Below are 25986 nucleotides of genomic sequence, written 5' to 3'. Positions count from 1 at the left end.
GTTTACCACTAAACCACTAACAACCCCACTAAATTGGATCCGAGTGGAGGAGAGATCCGAGGAAGCTAAAGAGCCAACCCAACTTCAACCTGAGTTCCACGACTCGCGTCGGCGAGTCTCGAGGCAGCGACGGCAAAGCACGAGCTCACACTCTGGGCAAGACAAGATGTATTGCCGCATCTCACTCCCACAATCGTCGCACTCATCTTGACCCTCCACACGGTCAAAGGGTCTGTAGTTTCGGTGACGGCATCCAAGGGCCGCAACAGGTGCTGCCGCAACAGGTGCTGCTCGTCTTACTCGTGGTTGTATCTGTGCAACAATAGCAGCAAGTTCTCCTGCCCGCCCCAGGAGGTGACGCTCATTCCACTGGGGACAGTTACAGGTCTTCCACTGCCTCCCGCACAGATAACAGAACTGGTGGCCGCATCGACAAGCTATATCATCACACAAATGGTTAGATATGTACGGAGCAAAAGCCAAAATGAGGTACCGTATGTCCGATAAACTTACAGATGTGGAAACAGCCATGGGTCAGTTCGACCATGTTCTTGCACTGTTCACAGCGGCGCCATCCGTTTTCCTCCGCCAGGCGAACAACTCGTTGTGACTCGGAGTCATCGGCACATGTACCCTCATGTGCCTCGCTCAGACAATTAAGGCACGTCCTTTTCTCGCAGCGAGTGCAGCGGGCATTACCAGCATGGATGTAACTCAAAGGTATGAACGCAGAGCATGTCCGGTCGCTACAGTAAGTACGCTTGGTGGTTTCGAACTCGTCGCGTTTGTTTTCATACTCGGTCAACAAGTCCTCTGGAATGAAGGTGTTTGTTGTGTCCATAGGAATAGCCTGACCGCAGCACTTTGGCGGGAAGAGAGATTCGTCTTTCATCGCTGTCTGAATGCTTCTGATGAGACATGGCTGGCACATTGCGTGGGCGCAGGGCGCTTCGAAAACCATGTCGATGGGGAGCTTGTCGGTGCAGTAGAGACACTCCTTTGTCTCGACATGTAGGTCTGGAGGAGCGGGAGGTGCAGCCTGAGCGGTTCCTGTGTGCTCGTCGGCATCTCGCTCTTCCTGAGTGTCCTCGGGTTGAATTCCGTTGATTTGGCTATCCTCTGCCTGGATCCCAACTTCGTCCATGTGGAAGACGTCATCTTGAGAAGCTTCGTAATTGCTTTGGTCCTCGGCGTCAACCTGTGGGTCATCATCAATGGTACTCCCAACATCCGTTTCATCTCCTCCAGCAACACTCGGGGCTTCGTGGGTTTCCTCGTGAGTGGGTTCCGCCTCAACTGCAGTGCTCTCTTCTTGCTGTACAGCGATATTGAAAGCTTGCAATGTACGATACGTTTCGTCATCAAGCCCACCATGATCAACGCCGCCACCTTCTTCGAGGATGGCATCTGGGTTCTGTTCCAGCTGCCTAGCCAATTCGAAGTCTCGTCTGGCTTGTTCTTCTTCACGAATGAGGGTGGCAATCAGCTCTGCATCGGCCTCGACGGCCTGCGCAATGCTGAGGGCGATCGCGTGGTCGTTGGGATCATCCATTGTGGAGGTTGATGGTGAGATGGGAATGAGGAAGAGAAATAGAAAGAGAAAGGTCGGGTCTGCCGAAGAAACAAGGTCGTGGGCTTCTAAAGAGAAGGGGAAACGGCTTTTGGTGCAGGCGTTGGCAAGCGGCAGTGAACCACTCGCGCTGCCTGACGGCTGGCTCGCAGTGCCAAAAGTCGGAGAACACCTCATATCCCATTTGAGGGTTAGAAATCCATAATACTTCATGTGTTCCTTGTGTCAGTACCTGAAAGTCGTTAGACCAAGCCAAAAGCACAACGAGCTGCTTTACTTTGACACTGTCTTCCCATGTGATGTAACGAACTGAACTCTTCCCCAAGCTATGATTGAACCGAGGGCAGACTGATATCATCCTGGTAATTTATTGAACCTAGGGTTTGTAAGAGACTGTAGTAAAGGTAAATGCTATATATAATACTCGAGGCCGATAATATATAAGATAGAAAAGAAATACTTAATGGGATCAAGTCCAGCCCGTGAGAAAGAGGACTATTTATAATAATCTCTTCAAGGTAATTGCCCTTGCACTTGTCACCAGTTTATCTTTGCTGCTTCGGTAGATGGTGTATGCATGCTGGGTAACAAGCCAAAGCACAAGCAAGCCAACAAGCATGTGAAGACTAATGATTGTTTACATGGGTTGAGAGACTACGTTCATAAGTACACGATTTATCATAGATACTAGACCTTCCATCATCTTCGGCTGCCGCATCCTGATAGTCAGTCTCTCTCTCGCGTACACCGTCGCCGAGTGTCAACTGAACAATGTGTCACAAAGGAACAAACTTTGAGGGCTTGTGGATGGAAACGGCAAACAGCCAAGCCATATATCTGTACGTATGTACTCAGGATAATTGCTCATGCTCCGTTTGTTCCTGTCGTTGCCATGGAACTGGACTTTGTGCTGATCGACAGGCTGCCAAATCAAAGGCCGTGCTTGTCGGATAGTCCCACTCCGTCAACAGCCAAGAGAGAAGCCTAGCCGCCTATATCCAGTCTCAAAATAACCCCCTTCTCCTTTTTGGTATCATGTTTCGACTGTTCTTGTCGAGTAACGCAGACCTCTTGAGTTGATGCATGCCTAACTGGTATGGAACAAGTTACGGAATGTGAAGATACAAAGCCTAGTTTCTCTTTTGCCACAGATCTCAGATTAATGATTAACTTTTATTCGAGATAAGATCTCAACAACAGAGTCCATGAAACAAAATACCCTATGAGTCAGTCAAATGCATGCAAGGTCCAACTCCACGATCACTCACTTAAGCATACTCCAACCTACCATTTCAAACAACACATCAAATCCCGTCACCCAAACCTTCCAAGAGCATTATCATCGCCTAAAATGCCTTCTACCTTTCTCTTCTCATCCATTTCCCCGGTCCCGTCGTCCACTGGCTCCCGCTATCCCCATCTCCAGGACCACCAAAAATGATTGGCTCTCGTTCACCCACGGTCAAACACCACAACAGAGAGCAGCCTAGCAGATTGAAACAAGTGTTTTCGAGTATTTCTACATCTGAGCCTCTCATGGTATTCGCGTCGCGTTCGGCGCGGTGCATTGATGGCCAGTGGTTGTCGGCGCAACGGCGTTGGGTGAGATATTGACTTACGATATAAACCGTGGGTCAACACCACCAAGATTAACTCGACAGTCTTTTTTCAGCGTGCTTTCTTCTTTTTATTCTATTGCAACTAAATCATTCTCATCACTTTGAGTATTTGGCTTCTCTCGTTTGAGCCCTGTTACACTATACCGCCAATATCATTAACACCATCTTTGGTCAACTCACTATATACCCTCTCTCACCACCACATTCTCTCAACTTCAATCTTTAATAATCATCATGTCCGACATCATCGCCTGGCTAGTCCCCACAGCGCGAAACTCACTCGCCGACAAAACAACACATCTGCCCTCCAACATCTCCCGCGCCGTGCAAACAACCTCATCTCCAACTCTGCTCTCTCGCCTCCCAAACCTCCTCGGCAGCCGTCCCTCTCGCGCCATCAAACTCTCTTTCGACAAAGCCCCCAAACGCCCTGGTTCTTTCGTTCTCGGTTCCGATTCTTCAATATGCGATGTTGTTCTGCCATCACTGCCAGGTATTGACGCACGACATTGCGAGCTGAGCTTTGATGCAGAAGGTCGTCTTGTTCTTAATGACTTTTCTGAGATGGGAACACAGGTTTGGTATGATTGGGAGAGCAACGGTGATCAGACAGATTATACCTGGATTCTGAGTTCAGGAGCTGAGGCTGGGTTTCCGAGCATGGTGCAGCGCATCACTGTTGATATTCAGGGTGTGAGGTTTCAGGTGGTCGTGAACGATCACTCTGGTGACTGGGACGCATATCACGACAAGGTTGAGGATTTCGTCCGACAGCCTTCATGGGCGCATGGCCTTTCTCCCGGTTGGGATCGAGGATCGATATCCCCTGTTGCCCCTCTCTTCTCCAACGTCCCTCTCTTTCAACACATTCTCGTCAAGGCCTTGGGCGAAGAGCCCATCGGAGAAGTATATCTCTGGAACTTGGCTCGACCATGGGAGCCTATGGTCAAGGCTGCTGCATGAGCAGTCTTTTATGTATCACGTATTCGGCGTTAAGGATTGGGTCGTTTTTGTATATAAGTACTGGGCAGGATCCTTTGTGACGACAAAGGCAGCGATCTTTTAGCATTAGCGCAAACTTTTTGATAGCAGTGTTCATCATTAAATCGAGGTATCACACAACTCCTGGCTCCCTATAGTCCCATGCTTTTCTTTTACAGATCCTCGGGCAGCGCCAACACCTCGCGCTTCTCCGCCTCGTTATCCTCCGTCTGCTCCTCTCCCTCTACAGCGAAGCGCGTCATTGCGAACTCGGGAATACGTCTTCTCTGGACGCGCTGGCTGCCCTTCTTGCCCTTTCGCATCTTGGCTGTCTCTGCCTCTTCAGCGACAACGGCCTTCTCACCAGCCTTGTCGAGCATTGTACCCTCCAAGCTGAGATAGCTAGTCTCACCGCTAGTGCCGACGTCGAAGTTGCGTATCCGGAAGCGAATCTTGCCCTTAACTTTGTCGCCGTTGCCGTCGGCCCAGAAACCGGTGCTGTGGATTTGACGAACTACACCGTGATCGTCGGCGGTGATGACTGAAGCGGTCTCCTCGAAGCCTTGAGCCTCGGGGGATTCGTTGGGAACCCACTTCCAGTCGGGAGGAAGTCGACGAGCTTCAATTGAAGCGTTGAACTTGCCAAAGCAAACAACACCAATGTGTCCCTCAGTCTGCAAATTAACACTGCCCTCCATCCAAGCACCGCGACTCGGCACGAAAAGGTCAACATCGGCAGTAATCCAGCCAAAGCCAACAGCAGACTCGCCCTTGGCCATGACAGTCGCCGGCGACTCATCATCCGTAGCCGCGCCCTTTCGTCCAGGGTTTTCGCCGAAAGCAACATTCTTGTAGTCGAGAAGAACACCGCGCAGCGAAGGCACGTACTTGTTTCGGAGATGTGAGAGGTGCTGTTGCTGGCAGTTTGTGACAGGCTGTGCCCAGCCAATGGGGAAGAGAGGCTCGTAGAGTGACACGGTCTGTGTGAAGAAGGGGAATTGAGGGTTCGCGGGGATATCGGGTGGTTGGTAAATGTTGCTGCTCGACTTTGAAGGTTTGGCGGGAGGAGGCATGTCAACATCCATAGCGTCAGGGTCGGCGGGTGAAGCATCCTCTTCGGGCTCAACAGCGGTCTCGTTCTTCTTGGACTTCTTGGGTCGCTCTGCAATTTCTATCGCTTCGGTTTCCTTGTGCTTCTTGCTCTTCTTCTTCTTCTCGCTGTCCGCTACAACCGGGGTATCGGCCTCTTCTGTAGCTGCAACTTCCGCATCATGATGCTTCTTCTTCTTATGTTTCTTCTCCGGCTTATCCTCTACCGCTGGAGCTTCAGTCTCTGGTTGCGCGACTGCATCTTCGGCATGCTTGTCCTTCTTGCTCTTCTTCTTTTTCTTCTCGGCCTTCAGATCGCTGCTGGCTTCAGGTGCTTCTGCGGCAGCGACGCTCTTTGACTTTTTATGCTTTCGCTCTGTGTCGGCAACTGCATCTTCTTCTCGGGCTCGCTTCTTCTCCTTTTTCGCCTTCTTTTCAGCCTTGGAAGCGGCGGGGTCAATTGGCGCCATTGTTGTGTCGGGCCTGTTGCGAAGCTATCGCGGTCGTATGGTATTGAAGAAGCCGAAGAGACTCGAAAAAATTAAATTCTGGCTTATCTTATCGTAGAGTTCAGCGAACTCACCGAGTTTGGTGGGGCTTCACCATGTTCACCTTGGGTTCGGATTTTGACTACCCTACAGCACGTATCTTTGTCCTCATTCTATAGCCAAGGACCACTATCGCTCCCATTTCACGTGCCCTCTGACTAACTCTATGATTGCAGACTCTACCGTATTCTTTTTTTTCGTTCATGTTTTCGACCCTCTGCAGAATTGGCACATTAGATGTGCAATTGGCTGTTGAAGTCTTGTTTGTTGGGCAACCCACCGGGCTGATTGACAACAATAGGCGCTAGCCTAATGCACACAATCAACAAGTAACTTCAACCTTGCATCTTCGGAATAAAATACCGCAGTCGAGGAAAGACAGTTCAACCCGGATGAATATACGGCCTCGGCAAAGTGAGATACCTGGTGGATGCCCAAGATTACAACGACCACTACGATAACTAGAGAGTTTGAGAGTTAATGATCAAGAGGGCAACTTGCCGGTTGGCCGTCTAGTCCAACGATGAGAGCACACATATGGGAATCGAGCGAGTAAGGTCTTTATCATGACACTTAGAACAACATCACAAGACCTGCCCTCACACCATCTCAAGTTATCTAGCCAAAGACCGATCACGGAGGCATTGCCACCTGGAAGTCTCCATGATCAAGAAGTTAACTGCACTCATGCACGATCAACATGTCAAGGACTCGATCTATCTGCGGTCCACAGGGAACTGTCAAGCTTGCATAGGAGATCAATAGTTCGTATTTCCCCAGACGATCGTGAGTGGGGGTGATATACAGGAGTTCCCAATGTACGTCGGAACGGCCCTTCAAGCACCGGAGTGTCGACGGAGAATACGAGCGTGGGCCAATTCCACAATACCCCAGATATTGAAGTCAAGGGATTGTTCAGTAGGAAGATCTAGTGAAGTCTTGTTCATCTGCGCTCGAAAGAAGGGTCCTGAGAGTCATGGTTCGGAGAAAGCAACAAGATGCAGACAACAGCGAGATGCCCGGACCAACAACGAACAATACTTTCTGCGTTATCGGAACCACAAACGCTCTAGATTTCTGCGAAAGCCATTCTCACCATGAATCGCCTGACTTGCATGACGAAGGAATGTCCATGTAGCCGATGCATGAGCCGAGAACCTAGCATCATAGACCAAGCTGGAAGGTAAACAATGTGTTGAGAGTCCACCTTGATGTTTGCAGCCACCATGTAAAGCACCATGCGACCGAATCACAGCAATGCATTCATACTCGGTCAACAAGTACAAACCTGACTCAAAAGTTATCCAGACTCTGTTTAGAAGGTCAAGTGGAGAAGACACTACGAAGCGAAGCTTGTGTTGTTGAACGGCCGGACAACCGTCCATAACCTAGCAATTGATGGCGTGCTGGACGGCGCCTGTGACGGTTCTACGAGGCGTACATAACGGAAAGAATGTGATTGTGTACAAGATCGGCCAGAACCGGCGGACAGGTAACTCGGAGGCTGGTAGAGGGTTGGAACTCTATCTCAACCGAGATTTACTTTCTAGAACGACGAGCAGAAACATGGAAGAGGCGAAAGAAACGTGCGTGGAAGATGTCATAAACGGCCGTGTCAGTCGTGATAGTGTGTGGTGAATGCCGGTCGGAAATAGCTTTCTATTCTGGTTAACAAAGCCGCAGAGTTTCAGTCTTTGAATCAGAGGCTTTTTTGTCTCCTCGAGTCAAAGAGAAAGTCAAAGATGAATGGGAAGTGTCAAGTGCCATGTGGTTTGGCTGGTGCCTCTGCCGCGGTCAAGTCTTGAAAGGGTCTCGCGGTCCGCCCTACAAGCTTCAGCCACCAGTTCTCGAGCCAATGGCGTTCTAGTCCAGAGGTCTGCTCTTTATCCCACGGAATACTTTCTGGATTTGTGTAGGTGCGGAACTGTGTGAGTGGGTTCTCTTTTCTCTTATTAAAGCCGGGCGAGAAAAAGCCCGAAAATCTGGAAAGCCGCTAAAGTGCTTCGTCTAAGAGGAGAAAGGAAAACCTTGTTCTGGCCCCCATCATCAAGAAACTCCACAACGACGAGACACAGTTTGTGGGTGCAATTGTGGAAAAAAGGTGCGCACAGTATGAATGACAAGCTGAAAAGAGCACAGTACCTCTTGGAGAGAGTGATGATGAATGAAGCCTTGGCTTGCTGGTTCGGCCAATTGCACTGGCAATACTTGCAGGAATAAGACCAAGATGACGACTGCAAGATGATTGTCTATGATTCGTCGTGTGCCTTGGAAGAAGAGCGGTTGATGAAGCGGGAGTTATGGCCTCACCCTGACTTGACCACCTCAGGCCAACAGTACTGTACAGTACAAGAACGCGGGTCAAATTGCCTTGTCTTACTGTGACGTGGTCAAGCCCTCAATGTTTGATGTTTCTTGTGAAGCCCTCCATCACAGAAGCTAACAGGACATGACAGGCAGGCTCCCGTCAATAGATGCCCAGATTTATTGGCATGATCGACAATTAATTAAGAAAACAGAGGAATGTTTGGCATGTTTCCTCCACAAACACGAAGAATAAATAAAACAAGCTTATCGGCTTCCCGCTGCGAGCCGTCTGTGGCATTGACTGCTCAAATGCTTGGCAATCACGATCATCACCAGGTCCAATTTCAAAGCACTCATCGGCGAAATTATTATACAGAACATAAGGTACTGTACAGTCTGCCTTGAGGATGGTACTTTTGACAAGTCCTAGATGACTCTGCAGACGCTGTAGTTGGTTGGATGAGTTTTCATCTGATCCACCGTCTGGGAACCTGAGGCATTTGGCATTTCTTGGTGGTGCTGTTGTGTAGCGCGACCATTTTGGACGGTGCCTGCATCCGTACAGTATCACAATCACAGTGTCAGCGTTGAGTTGTCAGGCAGACATTTCTCGATATCAGGCATACAAAACTCAGAGCCTCGATCGTGGCGCGAAGCATGCTGCACGTATCGTGGGCCTGCAGAGTTTTCGCTCCGTTTTCTGCTCCGTCCGCCTAGTACCATCGTCCGTCAGTTATTCACCTCTATAGCCTGAGAAAACGGAGCGCGCGAATAACTACACTGCTACATTAATCCACTCACACTTTATTCTAGATTTCGGAGGTATAATCAATGACACGACTCAAAGAAGTCATGCGATCGATCGATTACCGTGTCCAAGGCTGAGAATACGGCAATTGATAGAGGTTCCTGAGGCTCAGACAACGCTCGAATGCAACTGACATGGGTTTGCTCAGGCACAAGAACAAGGGGGGGCCAACTGGCGAGGAAGGATCAGGCACAGCGTGCCATCGTGCCAGGCACAAAACCAGTCAGAGCCCAGGGCCCGACACCTCAAACCTTTGAGTGTGTGCATCTGCCGCCGTGCCGGGTCCCTGACTAACGCACCGTGCCTAAGACTTTCAAATGAACTTCACTTTCATCCACTGAGACATTTTCCGGAACCCTACCAGAAGACACCCGGCCACTGGCTGCCCTTGGGTCTACCACACCATGTTCCTCTGTAGCCTCTATCGGCAGCGTGCCGAGCGGAGACAACTGAAAACTTGGACCCTCACATCAAGAATGGTCCCTCTTGACTAGTGAACTTGCCCCCATGTTCTGTCCTCGCGAATCATGTCGCCTGTTTGTTTCCTCTCACTGACTCTGACTCTGGGGACCTGATGGGTCTAATGCTTGCACCCGAGTTCCACTCCTCCATAAACTTCAACTCCAGAGCCACGTCTAAGCTGTTTCGCCTCGATGCATGTACACGCAGCCCTTTGTCTCCTAGACACATGCACATACCCTGGCTAGCTTCTCCCTTTTGCAAAAATTGTAAATTGATTCCCCGAGATCTCAGGATGTACCTCCGGTTGACAGGACCTTGTGGAGAGCCGCTCTGCTCTCATGCTCGATCTCATGTATGTATATAAACTCCCGTCTCATCCACCTCTAATGCAAGATCTCTCCTTTGATTCAGCACACACTCTCTTGTGAGATTCCTTCCTTTTATCCAACATCTTCATACATTCACTCGGCTGGCCGTCGCTCCAGACCTTGATCTGAGATCAGTCCTTACAAACACAAACACTCTCAACTTGCCCATTCATTCCCTCTCTCCGCCGTGCGTTGAGATATAAACAAGTCGAGCCAGTCTCCAGAATACTACACACAACTTCCAAAGTATATAAAAAGTCAACAACTTTTTCTCTACAACACCGTCAACATGTTCTCCAAGTTCACCACCATCCTCGCTGCTGCTTCTGCTGCCCTGGTCTCTGCCGGCCCTCTCCCCCGTGGTGACTCCGGCTCTGCCAGCATCACCCCCCACGACCAGTACTCCAGCAGCATTGGAGTTCTCGGCTGCAAGATCAACACCAACCGCGTCGCCTACTGGCCCGGTTCCGTTGACTGCAACAACATCTGCGTCAAGGTCTCCCACGAGGGCCGCTCTGTCTATCTCCTCAAGATCGACTCCTCCGGCGGTGCTCACGACATCTCCTACGATGCCTGGAACTACCTTGGCTTCGGCGAGTCTGCCACCAAGGACCCCCAGGAGGGCGGTGGCATCGCCATGGACTACGAGTATGTCCACGCCTCCAAGTGCAAGGACATCCTCGACAAGGGCAAGCTCCCCCTCGCCGCCGCCAACTCCATGAATTACGTCGCCTCTTGCCTCAGCGAGCCCAAGAGCTGGGTCGCCCAGAACTACGTGCTCTACAACATCAACGACCCCGTCTGCAAGTACGGTGTTAACGAGAAGTGCCACCTCAACCTTGCCGTCAGCAACCAGCCCGAGTGCCCCAGCGGTCTCGGCTCCGTCAAGGAGCTCAACCTCAAGGTCGAGAACATCCTCTACGGCTCTGGCAAGAAGGTCGCTGCTCAGTAGATGACAACACAACGCATGTCTTATGTCTTACATGCTATGATGATCACAATAGAAAATCGCCGCCCTAGCAGATAGATGCAGGGAGCGTATCACTCGCTACGACTGATATGAAACTTTTGGAAATGATACACAGGATACAGGAAGGAAAAAAATGTTTTTGTTTTACATTCACTTCTCATGTACATACTTGATGAAATGTCAATACATTACCATCTACCTCACTTTGCTTTTGCCAATTCATTTGTGTGACCATATAAAAGTGACAGCCTCAGCGCTTAAGACCACTGAGACATCATCCCTTCGACTGGCCTCAGAGTGACTTAACTTGCAGTAATTGCTTTTGCATGTGTCACTTTTCAATTTATCGCAATGCCTCTTATGACACAGCACTTAAAAGGCATGTGGCTGGATCGGTATTTACACAGATCTATGACAACGTGTAAGATAGAGCTCGAAGTAATTTTCTCAACTGCATGCCGTGGCTTATTGAGATCTGTTTCTTTCCCCAACTGATACTCACAAACATCGATGAATAACTCAATCGCGATCAGGAACACCACGTTGTTCTGATCCTTTCGATTGGGAGGTCTTTCACTGGCCCCTTGGCGTGATGTGGCTTACATCCTCAGCCTCCCAGCCCCCTCAGGCTCAGCCCTTACCTTAAACTCCCCCTGATGAGGTATTTCCACAGCCCTCCAAGCTCTAGCACACCCGTGCAGTCAGCATCTTATCCTTGCCACTCTTTTCTTCTTTCTTCCTTGGAACTGTACAGTATGAAGAGCTGTTCTTCCAAGGCGCGTAGGGCCAGCATTGACCAGTGGGGATGAGCAAGCCACGTGCAAAAGGATCACCAAGGCACAGTCGGACCGGCAGGGCTATCCTTCAGCGTCATGCTTCTTTCACAGCGATCGACATTATCTGCTTCGCTGTCTCTGCAGCTTTCAATGATACTTCAGCCAAGAAGGTCCTGTTATTAAACCTAAAGAAACAATCACACCGCTCCAGCGCTTCGGCAGTTTGCTATGTGTTCAGGGGTGCAGCCGGGAGGTAACGCCAGCCCTATCAGCTTCAGCTAGCTACGTGTTTGTCTGTCTGCGCACTCATGAAACAGGGGAAACAGAACAAAGAAACAACCGGTTCATCCCCTTGTTTTCGTGGAGTGACAACTATGAGTTTCTGCCACGGCGCTTAGGCATACTGTAACGCTGGACCTGCATTAGGGCTGATATGGCCTTGTTTCATCCCTTCTTTGATGACAGGCCGCTTCGTGCGAGGGAGTGAAGTGTTTGTCGCTGATGAGGGGTGGTCTCGTGAGCTTCCGTAATGTTTGTCTGAGCCTCTGAGGGGATCGTGGTAGTAAACGGCGGCGAGACCGTTGGATGCTTGGTAAACGGTCGCGGTCTTGGCATGAGTTTGTCAACGCCATGGTGCTGGGTTACCCTAAAGCTCTTTATTTTCGAGAATCAAAGGCTCATCTATAGCAATTGCGCAGCTTAATGTTCATTGGTGACTTATTAAACATTGACAAATGATATCTGCTGTATTTCTTTCTTGTTATTTTCCCAGTTTTGGGTGGCTGTTATATAAGTACCTTTAAAGCAGCGTGAGATGTTGGAATAGCTTCAATCCTTACATTCAGTCCCAACTCTATCTTTTTCTTTGGCCACCAAGTTTATTGATCATGACGAAAACTCAAAGCTTGGAAAGTCAAAGACGTCATGATTTGAGTCAAACAACTTGCAATGACATATTGGTCCTCTTATATAGCGGAATTCCCCTTACCCGACAGCACAACTGGAAGAGTTCACATGCGGAGCGGATGATTATCCGCATGTTTCGGTTACTGACTCAGAATCATTGGTGGATTGGAAATGCTTACAGAGACTCTCCCGTCAACGGCGCCCCGCTCGCCGGCCTCGGCCGCTTTCGCCGAGGTTCTCTAGACGCATGTTCCGTGAAAGTTCCGTCCTTGAGCTCGAGGCAGTCAATTGTAAGCATATCATTGATTCAAAAGATATTATTCACTAAAATGTTATATTTGATGAGCTTCAATAGTTAAACTAATGTCATTGCCCGTACCCGTAAACATACTGTCACCACCTCGGATACAATCGATATATTCAGGGTCCAACCCCGCGGCCAAATTGTCATGAGCGCGCGCGATGGAAATGTCGTAGAATCCGATGACTAATGAGACCAACCCTGTTTTGTACCCTTGAATTGAAGCAACCCCACCATTCTGTCAAGTCATGGTTCCGCAAACTATCGCCATACACAGAACTACACTGCTCAATCCATTGCTTCAACACAACAGGCTACACACGACCACTCTGTATACCCAATTACCTCTCTCTCACTATCGTAACACCGACTTCACCTCCCACCGATCGATGCGCATTTAGCGAACCGCTCCGCCCGAGTTTGCGACACTTGAATCCGAATCCCCCAAAACCCGATCGCGGCGCCGTCCTTGCCCGCCTCAAGCCAGAACATGCCGTCTGATACCATGACAGGCTCACCGGCGGGCTCCAGCTCAGCTCTGCCCTCCTTCTACTCCCCCAAGACAGAGGCCGCAGATGCTTCCACCTCGCACAACGAACAGTCCCTTGAGCAATCCATAGACTCATTATCACTCTCCCCCGCTCCCTCCACTCCCGCCTCCGCTTCCGTCTCCGCCCACCCCGATCCCGAGACGCCGATCGGCCAAGAACCTCCGCCTTCACTGCTCTCGCCATCGTTCACACCTCCCTCTACACCCGGTACCTCTACACCGTCAACTCACGGTCTTCGCGGTGTTCCCGTCGACAGCTCCATTCCTTCCGGAGGATGCGGATCCAAGAAACCCAAGCTCCTGCAGACTCTCCCGGAGGTCGAGTGCATCGTTCGTGCTCGTATTCCCACGGTAGCGGGCACAGAGATGTTCTTGCACCTGTACACGAACAATGTGGATAACAAGGAACACCTTGCTATTGTGTTTGGCAACAATATCCGAAGTAAGAGTCTAGATGCTGTTCGAGAGGGCGAGACCGAGATGGACCGCATGGTGCGCGGCGCATACACAGGCAGACTGTTCCCCGGTCGCACAACAAGTGGTGTCGAATCAGCAGCGCCCCAAGAGCAAGAGCCACCGCAGCCGTCAGACCAGCCTCCCCTGGTGAGAATTCACTCCGAGTGCTACACAGGTGAGACAGCATGGTCAGCGCGATGCGACTGCGGCGAGCAACTCGACGAAGCTGCTCGCCTGATGAGTCTGCCTGGTAACAAGGCTGGTGGCATTATTATTTACCTGCGACAAGAGGGTCGTGGAATTGGTCTCGGCGAGAAGCTCAAGGCCTATAACCTTCAGGATTTGGGATCTGATACTGTTGAGGCGAATTTGTTGCTGCGACATCCTGCTGATGCTCGAAGCTATGGCTTGGCTACGGCTATGTTGCTTGATCTTGGACAGCCGGAGATTCGATTGTTGACCAACAATCCTGACAAGATTCGCGCAGTTGAGGGTCCCAATAGAGAGGTTGTGGTCAGGGAGCGCGTGGCTATGGTTCCTCTGTCCTGGAAGGGTCGTGGAGGCTTCAGGAGTCAAGAGGTGGAGGGCTATCTCAAGACCAAAGTATGTTGCAACAAGACATCCCAATTGCCTATGAGTTGTCAGCTAACAATGCATCACAGATCGAGAAAATGGGCCATATGCTCGATATGGCAGCGCTCCCACAGTAGACTATCAAGACATAACGAAATATACCAAAATGGAAGATATTGTTTGGCTAGGAGCTCTTTCTTGTCATCATTGAATGGAGTTTATCGTCGTTCTTTGGGATTGATTGATGGCGTTGGCGGCAGAGGCTTGATATATAGGTAGACAAAATCACATCCAATATGTTTGAGGCTGCACTTTGCATGATGACTTGAGTCACTGGTGCATTGTTGGTGGACAGGCTCAGGATACCAGACGCTGGCTATATCATAAGGTTGCTATCATTTATTATAAGACCTCTCTTTTCGACCGAACGAGATGTTTGTTATCCAAGAATGAAACAATCTTGGCTCTGTATCATCTAAATCAGTTGGTGTTGCACTGGTATAAGAGGTTCATCCTTCCACCCATACCACTTTCTTGGGAACAAGACGTCCTTTGAGGTTTAATAATTTGAGCCAGTAAATCGCAAGAGAATCTGAAGCTATACAACAATTTTCGCTAGAAAATGGAACAACTTGATAATCGACAGTTTAATGTCCTTTCCGCACTTTCATTTCCGAAATGGTCAACCCTACCTAGGTAAACGGTTGTCGTTGATAGTGGGTCGGGCCTTGCCGCTGAAGGTGCTGCTGTGACGATTTTACAGGCCTAGCTCTTTTCTCTGCAGGCGCGTGTCAAGCTTCTTCAAAATCGCATCTTCAACTTCTTTTCGCGCCCAATTTTGCATTTCGTCACCGAATTGGTTCATATTTTTTCCTTACGCTTCTATTATAATCATGCTATCATAAGATAAAAAGAATACCTCCCATAATGTCCACAAAAATTCGTTTGCGGCTCGTCATCCGCAGACATGCAGTCCCCGAAGTCAAGCTCGTATGGCCTTGCGTCGCAAACGACGATTTGACTGTGGCGAGGCTCCTCGCACTGGTCAACGAGGTAGTGCCGCTTGAGAGTGGTGACTGGGGTCTCGAGGACTATGTTGTCGAGCTGTATGATGGCAAGGGCGATAGTTTCGAGCTGCTACATTTTCAGCCTGTTGGCAAAGTTTTGAAAGAGGATGATCAAGTTTTGTACGACCTGCAGCTCTTTCTTCGATATCTTTACACGCTAACCGTCTTACAGAATAAGGTCACTTTCTACCGACGATCTACGACGACGAAAACTCAGCGGCCGACACCAGATATCCTACGACGGAAAGCATCTTATCGATGGACTTGCTTTTGGAAGGCCGTGGTTACGAGCGCCACGCGATCGTCCGGCACTTGACCTACCACCTCGAAAACGAGCACGAATCACGCATGAAGAAGAGCTCGACGAAGACGACGATGATGGTTCATATGCGGACGAAGAAAACCAGTCGGATCAGCTCCTGCTCGAGGACTCTGTGGCCCCTGAAACCGAAGAACCAGGCAGTGTTCGTATGAGAGTAAGATTCATGGATAGCGACCAACTCGAAGAAGAGAACGAGGATGAAGACCTTGACGACGAAAACGATTTCCAACCTATAGAAGAAGCCCACGCAGAGCCTGAGGTCGATGAGGAGGATGGAGACGACGCTGAAAGTAGTGACGAGGACGAGTTGGATGCGGATCTTTCTGACGAGCTGAGACTTCTACAAGAAGACAATGCTATAGTCGAGCAAACGCCTGCTAAGGGACAGGTAACTCTTCTTTCGGGAGACGACAGCCAAAATCCACAAGCACTTCTGCCTACACACGGATTTGACGTTTCGTGGCTTGACAAGATCACAGCGCTACGAGCTGCATTTCCGTTGACACCAGTGTCCACGCTGCAAGACGAGATGAACCGAAACAAAGATCTGCGAAAAACATACGAAAGACTGTCCGAATCCAACAAGCCCGTGATCAGCTACGATGAAGCGCTTGAGCGAGTTCTTCTTGGTCCTGGGTTCTCAGATGCGCTGTCACTCGATCAGCCTGCCGAAGAAGAAGAAGACCCAGAAGATCGAGTATTACTCCTCCCTGGTCAGGCGGAACACAAGGATGCAACGCGCCCGCTGATTCAGGAGATCGCAGAAGAGCCAGCCCCTGTCAGTACGCCGCGTGTGTCACAGGATCAAACATCAAGATCTTTGTTCAGTGAAGTCCCTAATAAGGAGGAAGATACATCGAGCTCTAGCAGCAGTTCAGACTCTGACTCCGATTCTGATTCTGACGCTGACTCTGATGTGGACATGGAGAAGAAATTGGATTCAGAATCGGATAGCGACTCCGACGATTCGGACGACGATTCAAGTGACGACTCTGATTTCCCGGTCCCAACACCTTCGCGGCCAACCAAAATCACCCAAGAAGACTCTGAAGGCTCCGACTCGAGTGACTCTGATTCCCACTCGGATTCAGATTCTAGTTCCGATTCAAGCAACGGCGCTGAGGCTACCAAAGATTCCGCTGAAAGTGACTCGGATGACAGCAGCGACAGTTCGAACGACTCAGACTCCAGCTCAAGTGAATCCGATTCGGAGTCAGAACCTGAGGAGATTTCGTCAAAAAGGCAGCCTCAAACGAAGCAACCGCAACCGCAACCTCCAGCGAAACCCGAGCCCGAGCCCAAGACCAACGGCCAAACTGCCAAAGCAGCGCCAGAACCCACTCAGGGGCCGAAGCCACCTGGAACTGGGCTGGCGAGGACGCAGAAGAGGAATGCCCGGAAACGAGACGCCAAGAGACTCAAGGCTATGCAGGCGCTGGAGGATACACCGTCTCAGCCGTCTATAAACGGTACTGCAAGCGAAGAAGCTGAGCTTCTGGCCAGAAAGCGGGCACTTCTCAGCGTCGTGAGTGATGAGCAAGAGGACGAACCAAGGCCACCCAAGGACGCACCAAACAAGGAGACCAGACCTATGATAGTCGAAGTTGAAGTCGAAGAGGAAGTACCAGCCGTCACTACGAACCAAGACCCAGCCCTAGTCGAAGAAGAGCCTGTCCCGGCTCAGCGCCGCCACAAAGTCGACATGGGTGCTGGACGGCGACTTCTCCTTGGTGCTCTTGGAATAAAGAACCCAAAGAACAAAGCAGAAGAAGATAAGCTTCGCGACAGTCTGATGAATAATGTGAAGCCTCTGCAAAATCCGCGAGTTCAGGCAGAAGAAGACAAGGTCAATGATGCCAAACCAGCAGAAGAGCAACCGGATGAAGACCCTGAAGCATGGCGAAAGAAGATCTCTTACCGGGCTGTCGAATGCTGTCACGATGATGTTGTGTTGAGCGAGCCACCATTCCCATTCGTACAGCGATGGGACCCTCAGCAACAATACGGATCAATGAGGAAGCGAAAGAGAGCATCGCAGAATTTCAACGATGAGAGCTACTACGAAGAGGATTCTCAGCAATGGAACGGTGATGAAGAGTGGAACGACAACAGTCAAAGGAAGAAGAAAAAGAACAAGAAGCGAAAGAACAAGAGTGGCTATGACGGAGAATACGACGAAGAAGAGTCACGTGAGGGTTCTTTAGGGACAGGAGCAAATGGTGATGAAGACATTGTGTTGAACTATGATGACATCCCAACCAAGCATCGCCCCGAAGAGAGTCAGTTTACAGACACAGATGATCTCCCTTCGCCACCCTCAGATGTCACTACGCTGCCCAGTCTTTCGCTGTCTGATATGAAGCCAGGAATGGTTGCCACCTGGAAGCAGTTAGTCATGTCCAAGGCGACCAACTGGCAGCCTGAAATGGTGCAAATGACCGGGCTTATCCTTTCAATCAGCGAGGACAACTGTATGCATGTCCTTCTAGCGATGAGGGACAGAGAGGGAAACGACAAGGAATACGACGAACACACAGGCCAACGGATCTATGCAAAGTTCGAAGCGCCAGACCTCGATGAAGATGAAGAGGACGACGGCCGAAGAGAGATTCCGTGGGCAGAAATGACCGATCCGAGACTGGTCCAGCCAGCACCGCCGCCTACTATGCTGGAGACTTCTGCTAAGAGCATAAAGCTTCAGGTCGAGCAGAACAAACCCGTACAGAATGGAAATTCCACGGCGAACAACAAGGTTAGCGAGAGAACAGATCCCGATGAGACAATGGCTGAGGAGTTAGATACGCAGAAAGTGAGAGCCGAGGTCGAGGCCGATTTGAGGGGACAGGAAACTGAAGGAAAATCCTCAGGAACCGACAAATCGACATCGATCCCTTCTGGCCAGCAACCACCACGACTTGAGTTTCCGGCTTCTGGAAACGACAGTCCGATCAGCAGCTTTGTTCAGCCTGCTGGATTAATGAGTAGATTTGACAGTCCTCTCCACCAACAACGGGAAACTATGCAAGCATCCATGTCCCAGTTGCAATCTCTTTTGTCGTGTGATTCGGATAAGGGTAAAAAGGATAATGAGGAGGAAGAGAAGGCAGGTATTGATGAGTCGGATGGAGTGAAAAATGCAAAGGAGTCTGAAGGAGAGCCGGTACCAACAGTTGAAGGTAATTGGGACGCAGTTATTCCTGATACTATACCGTCTCCAGAACTGCCACCACTGCCGACAAAGGACGACGCAGTTGTTGACCATCGTCTGTTGGTGGTGCCCTCATCTGCGGGTAGCGTTCGCAGTGGGCGGCAACCGCCATCAGTCAGCGGCCTTGGCGACCTTCCAGAGGAGCGAATTGAAGAATCAGTGGAAGGGGGCATAGTTGATGACCCTCAGGGGAGAAGCGCCAGCCCACAAGTGACGAACAATTCCCGCCCGAGAAGCAGCAGCCCCTTTCCGTCACTGGAGGAAATCTTCCATACAGCAAGGCAGACACAAAGCCCTTTCAAGTTCAGCCAGATGTCAGTGCCGCAGTTCATCAAGTCTGAAAAGAAAGATGGGGATTACGAAGAGGCGATGCGAAAGTTGGATGAGGGCGAGGAGTCTGATCGTTCACCTGATCGCAACAAATCTTTACGGAGCTTATTACCAAATGCGACACAGCCGGAATCTCAGAAGGGGAGTCCCCTGGTACGTCCGTTTAAGAGCGAGGGATCCAAGCCTGAAGCATCTGAACCTCAACGTGCTGCGACACCACCAGCATCTCAGAAAGTGAAGCAAGAATCACAGTTCGTCATCCCAGAGGGCAGCCAGGTTATCGAACTGAGCTCTAGTCCGGTGTCAGTTCAATATGCCGAGGACTATGCCCAAGATAGCGAGGACGAGACTTATCAGGATTCCCCACTGCCACAGGGTTCAGGTTCGGTTCAGAAGAAACAGAGCGAAGTGAACACGCGAAGTCGGGGAAAGAGTCTACCCGCGGCGGAAGCGAAGAAGACAACAACTGTGCAAAGCCGAACTACACGTGGACAAACATCTGCTCCAGTCGCTCGAGGGGTGTCGTCGAGTGCTTATAGTCAGATCAAGGGACGTAGGAAGACCACACGAAAGTTCTGACAGACACGGGATGGTTCCAAGTTATGGAAGTACTGGAACGGGTGAGACAGGCTCTTTTGCATTGAGCGCTCCACCGCCTTATTTCATTTCGAGCAGCAAGGACATGGAAAGGATTGTCAAAGGGTAACTTTTATCAAAGCATTCTGTATTTTAGGGAACATGGCGTTGGGGAAGCATAGCGTGTCAGCCCAGTGTATGGCTCAAGACAAAAGATGAAGCTGGTTTAAAACTCTTCACCTTAATAAAAGTAGCATTAGAAACAAGAAACAAGCTTGAAAAAAAGGCCAAGATTCACGAAACTCAAATCATTGTTCTCCATCTTATTCTTAACTAATGCCCAGCGTCTCATGTGAGGACCATCACGAACCCGTCCTTTGGCCCCAGTGCCTGTCTCAGCACAGTCCTAGCTGCATCACGAGCAGGGCACCTCAGCCAACCAAGTCGTCTGAGCGAGCAGATGATGCAGCGAAACAACCCACCATCTTTCTCGCATCTTGCCTGAAATCTACCAGTTAAGCCTAATTTTTGTCTCTGTTCTAGCGTCTCATGAGCACTTTTTACTGAGCAGCCGTTGGCTATTGTCGCGTGGTTTGAATGTTCATCATGGGGCTCTCTTGGGGGGGAAATAAATATATTGTTCGGGGGATGGAACGTGAAGTTTATCGGACCTTTTTTATAATTTGTTCTGCTTTGTGAAATTGTGACTACTGCTGTTGTGTTCGTTGGAGAACTGTGAACCGTTTGGTTAAGACGGGTATATAACGACGATATCAACCTGTTGAGACGATTATCCACCAGAAATCAACCAACTTATACGAAATACTTTCGATATACAAGCAAGTCAACTTCAAAGCAAAACAACACCGCAATCATGTTGCCTCTTAACTACATCTTCACCCTTCTCGCTATGTTGAGTATGGGCTTCTGTCTACCTACACAGACCCCAGAGCCTCAACCTGCACCTACACTCTCCCCCGGTCTCCCAGACACAACAGGTCTACCAGATCTTCCAGGAGGTTCATTCTTTGAAGAGAGACAAGATAGAAACAACGCCAACCCATCTGTCTTCAACCCTCCCGTCACAGCTGCCCCCGATCAAGCAGAGCAGCTGGCGAGCATGGGCTGGGCGCAAACTACCTACTACGAATGCAAGACGAGAGATGGAAAGGAGCGCTGTGGATGGCATATCCCCGTGTACAAGGCTGGCGCTGAGGGCCGACAAGCTGAGATTGTGCAATGGAAGGTTGTCGTGGGGATCGCATTGGGGTTGGCTATGTTGATATATGGAGGATTGTGGTGAGAGTCTGATTTGAAGATGCATTGGGTGGAGTTTTGGAGTTTTGGAGTTTTGAATAGATGTGTTGATACCCTCTTGCTGCTGGGCGGCATCTGATTGATTAGAAACATTTGCATTTCTCTCGCATACCTTTCTTCGCAGTGATGTTCAAGTCGCATTGATAATAACATGAGTCATGCATTCACGAACCGTAGAGCCAAAAGTGAAAACCCGCGTAAACCAGAGACGTTGTTATTTTTGATTTTGGTCCGAAACCCGAAGAACACCATTGATTTCATGCTAGTGTAATTGAGGAAAGACGCCGGTGAAAGCAATCCTCCTCATCGAGTCCAGAGTAGCCCCTCGCCGTTCCGCCCAGCAAGTCCCTGTACCCTATGCCGATGCCGACGCCGACGAGGATGGACCGTAAATGGACGCACCACCGCATGCACGCAGCCATAGCTGCTCCCCAACCAGCCCGAGGATATACACAAGCCCAAGCCCAAGCCAAGTCATCGAGTCGTTTATTTCTCCTTCTTGGCCTTGGCACCCTTGACCTTTGCCGTACCACGGAGGGTCTTTTGTCGGTTCTTGCGCTGCTTGCCTGTAGTTGTCTGTCAGCCTGACTAACCCTTCGTACTCTGAGAATGTTCTGTAACGCACGCTGCTGTCGGGAGGCACGCTCGGCCTTGGTGGCGAGGCCAACCCGCACCAATCGGTACTGGGGCTCGAACTTCTTCATGGCCTCGGGGGAGTCATAGACGAGAGCGAAGCCGGTGGTCTTGCCGCCACCGAACTGGGTTCGGAGACCGAAGACGGAGATCTGGTCCTTCTGGGCCTTGTAGAGAGAACCGAGCTTCTCACGGAGCTCCTCCTTGGAGATGTTGGCACGGTTGGGGTGGAGGATGTCACTATTAAAACGCAAACGCCGGTCAGCCCACGAGTTCCCAAGCACATAATGACATGTCCCTATGGTCGTGTCCCATCGTTATCCCATCGTCGATGCTCTATGCCCGCCTGTTCCCAAATTCTGCGAACGGTATTCGATAAATTCGTCAAGTGGCGTACAATCGTGCAGAACAGCGATATATCGAGCGGGAGAAAAAGAGAGGCAGAGAGCAGGCGAGTTTCAAGCATCGACTCTGGTGAAGGTATCGACGGAACGCGATGCGGGAGACGGCATCATCAAGAAATCTGAGGGTATCACTCACACGACCATCTGCTTACGGCCCAGCAGAGGGTTGCGGATGAACTTGCGAGTTCGGAGGGTGACGGGGGAGTCGTTGTCCGCCATTTTTGCCGATTGTCGTGATGGTCTCTGGGGGTTAGTTGACGGTGGAGAGACTGGGCGTTGATGGGTGAGATCGTTCGGTTGATGAAGTTGTCACACTGAAAATCCAACTTTGGTCGCTTAATTTCGGTCCAACCCTAATCTGCGTTGAATGTGCGCGATTTGATGCCTCGATTCTGAGGCGACAACACACAAGGGTTTTTTTGCATTGAAATCACGTGGAGGTAGTCGGACAATCTTCGGTTGAGAGAGTCGGGAATAAGTCGGGTATTAGCGACAGCTTCGGCCTCTCAAGTTGGAGATGTCCAAGTTTCAACTCCAGTCTTTGGTGGAGATGTTGTCGTCAGGCCACTCCAAGTCCACAATTGAGTTGAGTCTGCGATGATTCCACGATGTTTCTCACGTAGTTTATACGGAATATACGAAATCAACAAAATTACAAACAAACGTTCCATTCGCCTCTAAAATGTCGTCCAGTTCCAAACAGGTTGACCGGTTCTGTCATCAGTATCTCCAGCTCCAGTCTGACCTGGACTATCCAGAAGCTTCACTGTTGAAGACTTCTCGAGTTCAAGATGCGTTTTATGAGAGGTTATTCGCAGATGGAGCCGTGAGATATGGTCCTCCTCCACGGTTTCAGCTTCGAGTTCTGAAAGAGCTCATGTCTAGAATTGAAGCTAGTATAGATGACTGGGAAGAGTATGTAAGTCATCGTCGCTAGCATCACTCTGTTTACTTCTTTTCTCATCGGTTTCTAACATACCCAGGGCGTATCTGACGACTTGATGTCTGCGCTTTCACTCTTTCTTGCAAACCCATTACCTTCTGAAGCCACTTCTGCTCAGCAAAAGTCATATGTCACATACCATCTCTCTGAGTTATGTGAAGACATCCGAGAACCAAGCCCGCAAGCGCCTCATATCACCCTCCTTGAGAACCACTCTCTCATCTCAGGCTCGGGGACCACTGGTCTGCGCACGTGGGAAGCTGCCCTTCACTTAGGGTCATACCTTTGTCAGAATAGACACATTGTCAAGGGAAAGCGAGTCTTGGAACTGGGAGCTGGTACAGGATATCTTTCTATCCTTTGCGCCAATTTTCTCGATTCTCAACATGTCATCGCATCAGATGGCTCTGACGATGTGATCAACAACCTTCCCGATAACCTTTTCCTCAATGACCTTCAGGATTCCACTCAGGTAACTCCAATGGACGTCAAATGGGGACACGCTCTCATGGGCACTGAAGAGGAGAAGTGGAATGGTGGACGTCCTATTGATGTCGTGCTAGGCGCCGATATCACTTACGACAAGAGCGTGATAAGAGCCCTAATCGGAACTCTACGTGAGGTATTTGGCCTTCATCCACATGTGGAGGTTTTCATCTCAGCGACACAACGGAACGAGAAGACGTTTCAAGCGTTTCTGGATCAGTGCCAAGCTAACGGACTCGCCGTCGAGGTGATACAATTCCCAATCCCAAAGCGGGAGCTTCAACAGGGTCCTTTTTACAACGACAATGTCGCTATCCACATCTGCAAAGTTTCCAGAACATAACCGGGCCCCTGGATTCCAGAAAGACACTATACTCAATTCATATCAATAGAGGGCGGTAGTTACTGGTAGGATAGCACAGCCTATCAAAGGGATGACTCCTCTGCATTCCAGTCGTGAAGTCGGCGTCAACCAGCGACATTTGGATGTCTCACCATGAATTATCTATACAGAATGCAGCATCGTGATAATTCGGGACATCCGAAAAGCACAAAAGTTGAACGACTCAACTGCCAAACTATTGTTACAGAAACCACATCACAGTTACACTTGGTTGAGAAGCGTTGTGCCACTCGACTCATAATCGTCTCACGATAAGCGCTGTGGCCATGCAGTTCGTGGTTAGGTGCCGCTCTGCTAGCTGTATTTGTCATGGGATTTTTGACGTATCAGAGACTTGAAGACCCGGATGCAACGGGCAAGGCAATTGCATGATCTCGATATGTCACTTGAGCTCGGGTATGGGGAAGTCACACCACTGCGTGTCAACCATGATGATAACTCTGAACTTTGGCTCGAAGCATGGGCCCACGATTAGCTGACCCGCAGAACCTCTTTAACAGACTTCTGTTTGTCTTGAAGAAATGGTCAATTGCACAGATTGAAGACATGGCAAACTCCCCAATAACTTTGTTGCCTCCCAGGTACAGACCTGCACTACAGGTTGGCCCAGACTTTCGAGGCCATTGCCATTGGACACTCAATTATCCGTAGGACGCCAGAGTCAGCCTCCGAGACCCCTGAAGGCAATTGGGTTTGAGTTGCGGGGAAAGGCGAAAAGGGTTGGCTCCAGAGGGCACAATCTAGAAGTTGGCAAGCCAGCGATCTTGGCTGATGATTGGCTTTGCCCGGCGCTCCATGGCGACAGGTGCTTATTAATCCTGTTGGTAGTTGGAATCCCGTCAGGCTGGTCAGATGCCATGGGGTGTAGCTCTCTTGCCCAGCCAAGAACGTGGCACCCTTGGGGATGGACGGACAAAGAGCCACGGGATCAGTGGCCTCAACTTGAAGATGATCTGGGTGTAGGAGGTTCGGGAGAGTGACGGAGGAGGCCGCGGACTGGAATGTACGCTCAGGCACGGCACTATTCTTCAGACTGTCGATGGTCCGTCATTGCACTCGCCTTCTTAGCGGGGAGTAGTGCTGAGAAGACCGTGTGAATGTTGGCAGTGTCTTCAAATAGACTGAAGCTTTAGATGGTACAAACTTTGCACTGTGCCCTATCAATTAGTGATCAATCTCTTGAAGCCGTCTGTAGAAGGAGGTGTTGAAGATGATGGAGGAGGTGAGTTGTCTTGAAAAGCAGGCTGACACACAACCTCAATTCCCTGACACTACGTCGATGAACGTCGTAGGCGTACAAAGTGTAGCACGATCCAAACAGAAGCATTTGCTCATCGTCACTTGATGCGAAAGACTTCATACCACTTGCGTAATGGGCATATCAAAAGAGACTTTCCTAGCCGTCGATGACACACACTGACGATTACCCTAGATAGAAAAGTGTAGTTTGCCGAGAAACACTTGCATCATGGAACGAATCAAAGGCAAGGAAATGGCAGTCAACGTTTGTGCTATGTATGCAAAGCCGATCCGATCAGACGTGCCTACGTGAGAAAGCTTCTTATCGGAAGTTTTGTAGTCTTTGTTCTGGTGATCGATTGACATGAACTAACTCAGCAGATCAGGTGGGAAGCTTGGAGAGCTCTGAGCCACGAATGTGATAACCGGCGAGCTATCGGCATGTTTCGTACTGATTACGATTGATTCCCCAGAAAAAAGAGAAAAACCTTACTTTTTGCGGATTTTATGAGGTGATGTTGGTGTTTGAAACGTCATGTGTGTCTTTTCCCACCAATCCGTCGTCTGTAATCGGCTATGCAAGCAAGTCGATCACGACGAGAAGAGAGCAACGCCCCTGAAAATCAACTGATGATCCATCCATGTCGCATCAAGTGAATTGAGTTGAGCTGAGCTGAATTGTGAATCAAGGAAAAAGAACGAAAATATGTATATTTTTCGTCTCATCTTAAAAGCTACTTATCTAGGATAAGCTCCCTTGTTTATTTCGGGAAG

At 49.9% G+C, this 25986-nt stretch overlaps 9 protein-coding genes across 9 annotated transcripts; 6 read left to right on the top strand and 3 right to left on the bottom strand.

Annotated features, from left to right (window-relative positions):
• Positions 1–84: 84 nt before the first annotated feature.
• Positions 85–1552, bottom strand: FTJAE_10884 (IBR finger domain protein; the record flags this gene model as incomplete). Its single annotated transcript, XM_037343768.1, has 2 exons — positions 85–437; positions 514–1552. The coding sequence occupies 2 exons, from the start codon at positions 1550–1552 to the stop codon at positions 85–87; spliced, it is 1392 nt and encodes a 463-aa protein (XP_037202069.1).
• Positions 1553–3423: 1871 nt separating this feature from the next.
• FTJAE_10883 (uncharacterized protein) lies at positions 3424–4152 on the top strand (the record flags this gene model as incomplete). The annotated part of the gene is made up of 1 exon (XM_037343767.1): positions 3424–4152. One exon carries the CDS (start codon positions 3424–3426, stop codon positions 4150–4152), a length of 729 nt encoding a protein of 242 aa, XP_037202068.1.
• A 191-nt stretch (positions 4153–4343) lies between these two features.
• Positions 4344–5729, bottom strand: FTJAE_10882 (DNA-directed RNA polymerase I subunit RPA43; the record flags this gene model as incomplete). Its single annotated transcript, XM_037343766.1, has 1 exon — positions 4344–5729. The coding sequence occupies one exon, from the start codon at positions 5727–5729 to the stop codon at positions 4344–4346; it is 1386 nt and encodes a 461-aa protein (XP_037202067.1).
• Positions 5730–10041: 4312 nt separating this feature from the next.
• On the top strand, positions 10042–10704 carry FTJAE_10881 (uncharacterized protein; the record flags this gene model as incomplete). Its single annotated transcript, XM_037343765.1, has 1 exon — positions 10042–10704. The coding sequence occupies one exon, from the start codon at positions 10042–10044 to the stop codon at positions 10702–10704; it is 663 nt and encodes a 220-aa protein (XP_037202066.1).
• Positions 10705–13210: 2506 nt separating this feature from the next.
• FTJAE_10880 (GTP cyclohydrolase II) lies at positions 13211–14421 on the top strand (the record flags this gene model as incomplete). Its single annotated transcript, XM_037343764.1, has 2 exons — positions 13211–14314; positions 14374–14421. 2 exons carry the CDS (start codon positions 13211–13213, stop codon positions 14419–14421), a joined length of 1152 nt encoding a protein of 383 aa, XP_037202065.1.
• Positions 14422–15211: 790 nt separating this feature from the next.
• On the top strand, positions 15212–19790 carry FTJAE_10879 (SRP40-suppressor of mutant AC40 of RNA polymerase I and III; the record flags this gene model as incomplete). Its single annotated transcript, XM_037343762.1, has 2 exons — positions 15212–15471; positions 15524–19790. The coding sequence occupies 2 exons, from the start codon at positions 15212–15214 to the stop codon at positions 19788–19790; spliced, it is 4527 nt and encodes a 1508-aa protein (XP_037202064.1).
• Positions 19791–20661: 871 nt separating this feature from the next.
• Positions 20662–21090, top strand: FTJAE_10878 (uncharacterized protein; the record flags this gene model as incomplete). Its single annotated transcript, XM_037343761.1, has 1 exon — positions 20662–21090. The coding sequence occupies one exon, from the start codon at positions 20662–20664 to the stop codon at positions 21088–21090; it is 429 nt and encodes a 142-aa protein (XP_037202063.1).
• A 500-nt stretch (positions 21091–21590) lies between these two features.
• On the bottom strand, positions 21591–22360 carry FTJAE_10877 (ribosomal S24e; the record flags this gene model as incomplete). Its single annotated transcript, XM_037343760.1, has 3 exons — positions 21591–21670; positions 21730–21977; positions 22278–22360. The coding sequence occupies 3 exons, from the start codon at positions 22358–22360 to the stop codon at positions 21591–21593; spliced, it is 411 nt and encodes a 136-aa protein (XP_037202062.1).
• A 463-nt stretch (positions 22361–22823) lies between these two features.
• On the top strand, positions 22824–23913 carry FTJAE_10876 (FAM86A; the record flags this gene model as incomplete). The annotated part of the gene is made up of 2 exons (XM_037343759.1): positions 22824–23060; positions 23125–23913. The coding sequence occupies 2 exons, from the start codon at positions 22824–22826 to the stop codon at positions 23911–23913; spliced, it is 1026 nt and encodes a 341-aa protein (XP_037202061.1).
• Positions 23914–25986: the final 2073 nt, after the last annotated feature.

Source organism: Fusarium tjaetaba, assembly GCF_013396195.1.
Source record: "Fusarium tjaetaba strain NRRL 66243 chromosome Unknown NRRL66243_c0000259, whole genome shotgun sequence".
NCBI classification, from domain to species: Eukaryota; Fungi; Ascomycota; class Sordariomycetes; order Hypocreales; family Nectriaceae; genus Fusarium; species Fusarium tjaetaba.
This window is presented reverse-complemented; position numbering and strand designations above follow the sequence as displayed.